Source organism: Nicotiana tomentosiformis, chromosome 6 (assembly GCF_000390325.3).
Source record: "Nicotiana tomentosiformis chromosome 6, ASM39032v3, whole genome shotgun sequence".
NCBI lineage: Eukaryota > Viridiplantae > Streptophyta > Magnoliopsida > Solanales > Solanaceae > Nicotiana > Nicotiana tomentosiformis.
The window spans coordinates 147,469,954-147,480,217 of NC_090817.1; the positions used below are offsets into that span (position 1 = coordinate 147,469,954).

Consider the following 10,264-nt stretch of genomic DNA (forward strand, 5'->3'; position numbering starts at 1 on the left):
AAAATGAAGCAATAAACACACAATAGCAACGACAAGGTAATTAGATATGAGCACAAATGGAGATACGTGCAATAAACATATATCTAAGAATAATAAAAATAGATCCAATCTTGCTAGAAATAATGACACAATGTGAAATAGCAAGGGGCTAGAAATAGCAAATTACGAGACTAATACTAATACTACTGGGATGCCTAGACGAAACTATAGACTGCCTGTCAACCCACAACCCTAATCCTCGACTTTCACATCCTCCTATTGAGGGACATGTGTTCAGTAAGCTGAAGTAGCGTCATGTCCTGTCTAATCACCTCACCCCGGTACTTCTTAGGCCTCCCTCTACCCCTCCTCTGACCCGCCATGGTCAACCTCTCACATCTCCTAACCGGGGAATCAGGGTCTCTCCTCTTCACATGTCCGAATCATCTCAGGCTCGATTCACGCAACTTATCTTCTATAGGAGTCATGCCCACTTTGTCCCTAATATACTCGTTTCTAATCTTATCTCTCCTCGTATGCCCACACATCCATTTCAACATCCTCGTTTCTGTTACTTTCAACTTCTAGACATGAGATTTCTTGACTGGCCAACATTCGACTCCATACAACATGGCCGGTCTAATTATCGCTTTATAGAACTTGCCCTTAAGTCTAGGTGACACATTCTTGTCACATAAAACACCAAAAGTGAACCTCTATTTTTTCCATTCTACTCCAAAATGATGTGCGACATCCTCGTCGATCTCCCTGTTAACATGTATCACAGATCCAAAATATTTGAAACTATCTAATAGAGTTGAAGAAATCCACATCAAATTTGGATCAAATCTATTCTCTTCGCAATCCATCTATTCATATTCTCTGGATCAGTGGGTCAAGGTCCATTTTACCTACCCCTACTTTTCCAGAAAACATGCAAATTTTTTTACTAAGACATCACTTACATCCAAACTCTCGTGATCCCGTGTACAAATACAGAGACACACATATCTGTATACATTTCTTTTTTTTTAATTACTATCTCCCCGTGGGTGACCTATAATCTATTCTGTTAATCTGCAACAGATTAGAGTTTTGCAAAAGCAGTAGGCCATACACAATGATCCATAGATTATACTTATTGGTTAGAGGCGGAGCTAGCATGAAACATATGGGTTTACGTTATATAAGTAGTTTTTGCTCAAACTCTATAAATATCTATAAATATTTGATTGCAAATTTAATTAGTTATTGTTATATATTAATTTGAGATCGTTATAAAAACTCATAAATTTTAAACTCTAAGTCCTCTTCTAGGTCTGACCAACTGTTAAACCTATTGGATTTTCTGCTTTGCCTCTCGTTGTCTCTGTATAGGTCAAAATCCGTCCTTAGGATATTTAGCGTAATATGACATTAAAGAAAGAGTCGTTCGAGCTCGCCCAAGATGCACCGAAGTCATTGGTCGAGGTGCCGACATGAGCCGTAATCGAGATGTTGACATGGATCGCAGTCGAGATGTCAACAAGGGTCGATGTCAAGATTGGCCACTAATGATAAGACTTGTAACGGCTAATTTGTCAGGATATGATACTAAAAGGGAATATTTTAGTGGATATTTTCTGCATTTGTACTATTATGGTTTCCTAGGAAAAAAGACTCATATATATAGAAATAAACAACAATAATAGGGGCATGTAATAATGATTTTGATAAGAACACTTTTGAGAAGAAGACTTTCTCTCTCGCAAAAATACAAAGACTACCTTTTAATAAAGATTCTTGTTCATATTATTGCCACCTTTCCACCATATCCGAGAATTGTTCATACTAATCTTGGACCTATATGTCATTCATCATTGGGTTAATCTTTCTCCTTATTTACTTAAATATCATTTATTGCCATTTATTATTAGTTATATCTCCATTAATGTTCATATTTTAAGAATATTTTGCACTTATTGCCATTAACCATTTATGAGATCTGTCTCATCTACTGTACGTTTTAAAGATTAGCTTCTAGAGTTATTATTCTTAACTAGATTTAACCCCTTGTTACATAAATTTAATAGTTTAACCGAAAATTATACTTTTTGGTCAAACAATCTCGTGTCTGAATTAAGGGTTAAATCATATATAAACTATGTATACTTTAGCATCAAGTGCACTTCCTACCTATTCTTTTGATTTTTTGCATACTATCACTCCAAGATAAGCGCACAAAATTTATTATTTAAATGTTCACTCATTTATTCGTAATTATTTAATAAATAATATTTCCTTTTTTATAATACAAAAGTCATTTATGTCATATCACTTGAAAGGTCAGGCCGAATCCTCATACTCCTAACCTTGCCACTTAAAAGTGGATTGGTGGGCGTAATATCTAGCCTTAATTTTCATCACTAATTTAAAATGTTGGAAATGGTAAGGAAAAGTTAAGAAACACATTAAAAGCGAGTTGGGTAGGAGCCTAGAAACAAGAATCCTAACAATAAAATATTTACCAAACAGCTAGCCATGCAGCGAGTTTTGTTTTATTGTATTTTTAATAGGCAAATGCTGAGTAGGATACTCACACTGAAAAAAAGTATAAAGAGACAAATAAATAAATGTTGATGACACATTAAAATTGCAATAAAAGATGAAAGTGTACTGATTTGTGAATAAAATCCTATAAAAAGGCTGTCTCTCCCCGGTATCCTATGAAACAGAAACACGTGATTGCGATTGTTTTATAATAGGAAATATACAATAAAAGAAAGTTATGTCGAGAAATTTAAAGAAGAAAAGAAGTAATAACACCAGTCAAAAGTAAAACGAAAAAAGAAAATGTTGCAATCCCCAAATTTATTCGACTTCGACGTAGCAAGCCCAGTTTTGTAGAAGAGTTTTCAACGAGTTTTCTGAAATTCGCAAGTACTAAATGTCTAAACTAAACTAAACTTTTTATAAAGTGTCCAATACTCTACCCTGTGCATTTGAATATTGATATCTTAATTTTACAACAATACAAAAAAAGTGCATCAAGTTATTACTAGAAGAAAATGAGAGTTATAAAAATTGCAACTAACCATATTTTTAGAAGAATAAAGATTTGAAGTTTGATTTGAAGTTTATGAGTTTGATATTCTAAGATTTTTAAGTTATTGAATTCTAATTTAATAATTTATATATATTCAATAAATTTTTTAAGACAAATATAGAATTTCGATCAAAGTTAATGGATTCTATCGAATCGTAATTCAAATGGTAGCTCCTCCACTGACTATGTTCCGAAAATGTTGAAATTCATAATAAGGAGCATTTTTCTCCAAAATTCAAATTAATCAAATTAGTGATTTCGATATTTAGAGCCCGTTTGGCGTTTGGACATAAGATTTTTTTCATTTTTTTAACTTTTTTTCGATATCATTGTTTGGCCATAAAATTTTCAATTCTCACTTTAAAAAAATTTAAAATTTTTGAAAAACTTAAAAAACTCAAAACAAACTATTTTTTCTCACATTACTTACAAAAATTCAAAAATAATCCAAAATTATACTCACCTCCCAAAAAAAACTCTAATTTTCAGGTTCCAACTTTAGTTGGAGTGTCCTGTTTCCCCTGCTACAACTACTACTGCTCCACTTCTTTGTTTCCACTCTCAGTCACACTCTGGGAGAGGACGCACACACTGCACAAAAAGTGTGACTATTTCAAGTGAAATAACAGAGAGATTTACAATAAAAACAACTGGCGATCATAAATGTTTCTCCAAACGAAATCGTGAGCTTTTGCTTCTGTGTACGATTTCACGGATTCTCATTTCTCCATCACTACACTGCATAGGTACAATTCAACTACGACCGGCAAAGTACCACTCTTCGTTGTTATCCACACTCTATTATCTTGTCAATTCTTTTTGGATTTTCACTGAATTAATAGTGCCATTATTTACTTTATCTGATCAAACTGAAACCATTAAGTGATGGAGCTTGATAAGGTGACGATGGAGATTTTCTCCAAGCTAGAGCAGAAATGGCTGTACCAATACGAAGGGAAGAAAACACGTATTCTCAGCATTGACGGTGGTGGAACTAATGGCATTGTTTGTGGTGCCTCTTTGATTCATCTCGAACATCAGATCCGTGTGAAAACCAGCGATCCTCAAGCTCGAATTTCGGATTTCTTCGACATTATCGCCGGTACCGGTATAGGTGCTATTTTCGCTGCAATGCTTGTTGCTGACGGAGGTAATGGCCGTCCGTTATTCACAGCGAAGGATGCTGTTAAATTCGTAACGGAAAACCAGTCGCGGCTGTTTAAGGTGAAAAACGTCGGCGTTTTCCCCAGGAAAAGGAGGTTTTCAGGGAAGAGTATGGATGAAGTGTTGAAGGAAGCTTTCAGAAGAGAGGACGGGAAAGTGTTGACGTTAAGGGACACGTGTAAGCCTATGATTGTTCCTTGCTTTGACCTCAACAGCTCAGCTCCATTCGTTTTCTCCCGAGCTGATGCGGCGGAGTCTGAGAGCTTCGATTTCGAGCTCTGGAAAGTTTGCCGTGCCACGTCAGCTAATCCGTCAATGTTTAAGCCGTTTCAGCTAAGTTCCGTTGACGGAAAAACCTCTTGCTTGGCCGTAGACGGCGGTCTCGTCATGAACAATCCCGCCGCCGCCGCCGTCACTCATGTTTTGCACAATAAACGAGATTTTCCTTCCGTGATAAGCGTTGATGACCTGTTGGTTCTCTCTCTTGGTAACAGTCCGTTAAGTCCTCCGTCAAACTTGAAACTCCGTAACGACGGTTATTTCTCTCCGTCTTCCGTCGTCGGTATCGTTGTCGACGGCGTATCAGAAACTGTTGACCAAATCCTTGGCAATGCCTTCTGCTGGAATCCAAATGACTACGTGAGAGTTCAGGTAACTGTCACAATTTATTTTTAGCAAAATGAAAACATGAATATTAACTGCGTAAAATTACACTCTTGATTTTTTTTTTTTTAACTCATCAATATTTAATCGGCTCAAATAATCATCTTATTTTTGTTATTAATCCTTCCTTAACATTGATATTGACCTACTTAGATATACTTTTAAGTAAGTTTATAGTAATATTTTTCGTAATTACTTAAAAGATTAGCTATAGGGGTGTCAGCGTCGTTAACGGAGTATCGTTTTATGCACAGGCTAACGGCTACACAAGTGGACGAGTGGGACAGAGGGTGGAGGAGGTGTTGGAGGAAAGAGGAGTTGAGTCGTTGCCTTTTGGCGGTAAACGGTTATTGACGGAGACTAACGGACAAAGAATCGGAAGCTTCGTACAACGGCTTATTGCATCTGGGAGTAGTTTGCCGCCAAGTCCTTGCAAAGAAACTGCCGTCAACCCCCTTACAAACGGACGTTAAGTCATTATATTTTTAATTCACTTTTGTCCGTTCTGTTAATTAGTGCTGTACTCGAGATTAGTTTTCTTGGTAAAATCGTTGTCGTATTACGCCTTAATCGTGTTGATGCTGCCGCATTAAATTAAATAATACTCGGCTCCACTAGCTTAGTGTGTGCGGTACTACTTTACATAAATTCTCCTTTGGCTAAGGAATCGTATCAAATGAGGGTAGATATTTTGTAGGAATTATAAAATTACACTACGTAACAACTAACAAAAAAATATACGTATATTGTACTAAATAGTACTCTTACAAACATGTTCTGAAGTGAGTGTTTTACGCTTATGTTATGATGTGCTGTTGCAGCTGCTGTGTTAATCCACGCTTATATACTTTTTACGAGTTCAAAACGAAACATAAAGATGGACTTTTACCTAAGATGATTACTCAAAAATAGTCTGATAGCTCATTGGTCAAGAAGCTACAATTTTAACAGCAGTAATTAGGAGCCTATCACGAAGAAGGTAAGCTGCTAAGTCATAGACCTATAGTATATTTCTGCTTTCTTTGTAAATAACAGTCATTGAATCAAAATGTCTTGTGTTGACAGACGCTGTCCATTCACCAACTATGCACACATATTAAAACCCAACAAAATTAGCCACACCATATAATATACTAGTAGTAAAAGCTATACTAGATTCTAACCTAAAGCTAAAGAAGGCGTACTTCTCTAATAATAATTGACAGAAAACTAAGCGTAAGAAGACTTGTACTTTCTAACGCTAAATACCAGTAACAGGTAGGACTTTTTCTTTTGGGTAAGTGTGTGTATAGGCTTTTTCCATTGCTGCTTTCATCCCATTGCCCGTTATTTAGTTACTTGGCTGCTTCTTTTAACAAAAGAATAATTATTAAAAGTAGGACAAGGACTGAACCAAATGGCTCAGTTCTTTTGGAGAAATCAGATGTGGATTGGGGAATCCTTTAAATATTCATGTACTTGGTTCAGTGCGTTATCTGGCCTGAGTCTTTGATCCAAATGACTCAGTTCTGGTATTCCTAGTCTTATATATTTCTTTCAACTTCCATTTTTATTCATTCATTACTAAAATTTTATTGAGAATTATCTAGACACCCACTCTTTCCACCATGATAAAATTTGCAGAATAATTAATGGAAGTACTGTGCCACTCTTATGATAGTAGATTTTGTACATCTGCTAACTCTTCCATATTTTCTGTAGACAAAGCTGAGACGTAGCAAAAGTAAAAACTACTCATATTAACAAGTTAATAGGTATATATCTTTAGTTCGGGTCCTCTTTCTTCACAGATGAAAGCAAAAGAACAGAACAGACACCGGCAACGGCTGAATAACATAACAACAAGAATGTACTATATTGAATATCAAGTATTTATGAATTTTATGTGCTTGTTGTGAGATTCCTGACATGTACAGGGTGAGTAGCTAACATATGCAATTAAATCTAACCATCATTTTAACTTTTCTTCTGTCGATTCTTTTGTCTATACTCATTGGGACCCTTCTCGAATTACAGATTACAGTAGTTGCTTTAACAGTTTATGACAAGAATTAATTTGTATAAAGGGTCTCTGTTCTCCAGATACGTGCAAGTTTTCGTGGATAAGGTTGGAGGCTATACAGAAATTGTAAGTTATATCTAGCGGTACGTAAGATTTAGATTTTGATAGGTTACGTTTAATTTTGAGATGATTGTATTGAAGAAATTGTATTTTTTAAAAAATAATTTATAATTTATAATTTGTTGAAACTTTAGTAATTTTTCACATAAATATTTATGTTGCATGTCAATAATATTAAATTCAATTGAAACTACTGAATATAGGTTGAATCTGCCTCCACTTACGTTGCCAAAGTCAATAAGCAAGTTTGGCAGGTCTGTAAGGATCATTGATCGATTTTTTGAGCTCTCATTAACTGTAATCGGGAATTAATTGGAGATTTTGCTTTGGACGATGGAATTGTCCTAAAATTGAGAATACTTAAATACTAGGGAAGAATGTTTAGTGTTTGATAATTTGTTGAGACTAAGAAGACTGTTAATTATGTCACGGATAAGGTTCACATTCATGACAAAACGACAATTGCTATATATAAAAAAGTCGTAATAACTTGATCTTTTTCCTTTTTTTTAAGCAGTAGTATAGTTGTGTAGGCAATCAATTTCTGCTGTATAAATAAAGAACGCTTATGTTTTTACTTTTTTATTTTTAGGAATACCAACAGTTAGATTACCCTTAAAAATAAATAACAATTGAATTTATACGTGATTTTAAGGATATGTGAATTAATTCAATACAAGTGATTAATGGCGTTAAATAAGCAAATAAAAGATAAAGTAAATAACCAAACCGATGATGATAGTGAGTCCGAGCTCGGTTAAAGGCTTAACAAGGAACCTGCCTTCGGTTCTCAGCTATCTCTTATGAAAAACTTATGAATTAAAATAAGAACTTTGAATAACTTTTAGAAACAAAGAGAACAGAAGTATATTGCCTTGGTATGCGTGCTACAGAGTGTTTAATGAATAATTAGCTTCCCCTTTATATAGTAGGGAAGTTCCACCCTAGGTACAATTCTAAGAAAGGTAAAAATCTTCCTTTTCGCTGCCGATACGGGCCGAGATTCACGTCGTGATATCCGTTTGGACACGGATATCACGATCCTTTGTTAGTCTTGTGCGGTCGTCTCGTAATGTTCTCCGAAATCTTGGGACTTGAACCGGACCCGGGACGTGGCCCCCAGTATTCGAGGTCGATCTTGAGAGGGCTTGGATACTGTTGATGAGATCATTGACTCTGATTTAAAACCGGTCTTCGATTCTAAGTTAGCACGATTTATTGTTGCCTCGTTAAAAACCTTGCCGGAAAACCCATTTGGGATAAAATCGGTTTAAGGGAAAAAGAGTACAACGCATGCTTTTAGACCTAATAGTCACATTCTCCTTTGGTTGTTGCATGCAAGTGTTAGTTCGATTCTTAATATTATAAAAATGTGAATGAGGTCGTACTTAGCAGTAGTACAGATTTAAGTGCGTCACGTTCCAGTTGTTCGTTTGCTGTGCACCATTTCTTGCTTCGTGTTTGTATGAACCTTTGCCAGTAATCTCGATGACTCGATATGGTCCTTCACAATTCGGCCCACCTTCCCTCCGTTCACGTTCCGAGTGTGCAGTGTTACCTTTCTTAACACGAAGTACCCGATATTGAAGTGTCGGAGATTGGATCTTCGGTTGTACCTTTTTATCTACTGCTTCTGGGCGGCTAACAGGACTAGGGGGCCTCGCGCCTTTCATCCAATAGTTTCAGGTTCGTGCTCATAGCCTCACCGCTTGATTCTTTGGTCGCATATCAGAACCTGAGACTCGGTTCTCCTACTTCGACCGGTATTAGTGCTGTGTCGTCGTAGACCAATGAAAATGGAGTGGTCCTGGTACTAGATTTAGAGGTTGTACAGTATGCCCATAATACTTCGGACAGAATTTCCTTCCATTTCCCTTTAGCATTAGTTAACCTTTTCTTTAGGTTTTGAAGTATGGTCTTGTTTGTTGATTCTGCATGTCCGTTCCTACTAGGGTGATAGGGTGTTAACAAGATCTTTTTGATCTTATGGTCTTCGAAAAATTTGTTTACCTTGCTGCCGATGAACTGTTTCCCGTTTTCACATACTATCTCGGCCGGTATTCTGAACCGGCATATTATGTTGTCTCAAATAAAGTCGACGGCTTCTTTTTCCCGGAACTTATCGAACGTTTGTGCTTTGACCCACTTAGAAAAATAATCGGTCATAAACAGTATGATTTGAGCCTCACTAGGTGCCCATGGTAGGGGACCGACAATGTCCATTCCCCACTTTATGAACGGCCAAGGTGACAAGACCGAATGTAGTAGCTCTCCGGGCTGATAGATCATGGGTGCATGCCTTTGACAGCCATCACATCTTCGTACAAAGTCCTTTGCATCTTTCTCCATGTCGACCCAGTAATAACCGGCTCTGATTATCTTACGAACCAAAGATTCTGCCCCCGAATTATTTCCGCATGTGCCTTCATGAACTTTTCGCAAAACATATTCGGTGTCCCCTGGCCCTACGCGTATGGCGAGCGGGCCGCCGAACGTTCTACTGAACAAAGTACCTTCAGACAGGCTGAACCTGGCCGCTTTCGTGCGTAGATCTCTCGATTCTTTAGGATCCGAGGACAACTTCCTAGTCTTCAAGTGGTCTATTTACTTGTTTCTCCAATCCCAAATTAAACTTATTGAGTTTATTTTCAAATAGATAACAATTGAATTTATACGCGATTTTAAGATATGTGGACTAATTCAATACGAGTGATTAATAGCGTTAGATAAGCAAATAAAAGATAAAGTAAATAGTCAAACCGATGATAATAGTGAGTCCGAGCTCGGTTAAAGGCCTAACAAGGAACCTGCCTTCAGTTCCGAGCTATATCTTATGAAAAACTTATGAACTAAATTAAGAACTTTGAATAACTTTTAGAAACATAGAGAGTAGAAGTATATTGTTTTGGTGTGCGTGTTACAGAGTGTCTAATGAATACTTAGCTTCCCCTTTATAAAGTAGGGGAGTTCTACCCTAGGTACAATTCTAATAAAGATAAAAATCTTCCTTTTCGCTGCCGATATGGGCCGAGATTCACGTCGTGATATCCGTTTGGACACGGATATCACGATCCTTTGTTAGTCTTGTGCGGTCGTCTGGTAATGTTCTCCAAAGTCTTGGGACTTGAACCGGACCCGGGGACGTGGCTTCGATGACTCCGAGGGCAGGTGTTTTACTCGGGTCCTGATACGAGAGGCTCTTGGTTTTGACTCTGATTCCTTACAGTCACGTCTTTGCTCCGTTTGCCTCA

The 10,264-nt window shown here is 36.9% G+C and overlaps 1 protein-coding gene across 2 annotated transcripts; it reads left to right on the plus strand.

Moving 5' to 3' along the window:
* The first annotated feature begins 3,555 nt into the window (after positions 1-3,555).
* Positions 3,556-5,508, plus strand: LOC104117655 (probable inactive patatin-like protein 9). Of its 2 annotated transcripts, XM_018778074.3 has the most exons (3): positions 3,556-3,810; positions 3,948-4,879; positions 5,146-5,508. In XM_018778074.3, the coding sequence occupies exons 2-3, from the start codon at positions 3,950-3,952 to the stop codon at positions 5,362-5,364; spliced, it is 1,149 nt and encodes a 382-aa protein (XP_018633590.1). In that variant the 5' UTR covers positions 3,556-3,810; positions 3,948-3,949; the 3' UTR covers positions 5,365-5,508. The 2 variants fall into 2 exon arrangements, with proteins under 2 accessions (XP_018633590.1, XP_033517543.1); XM_033661652.2 differs by having other exon boundaries at positions 3,557-4,879.
* The last annotated feature ends 4,756 nt before the right edge of the window (positions 5,509-10,264 follow it).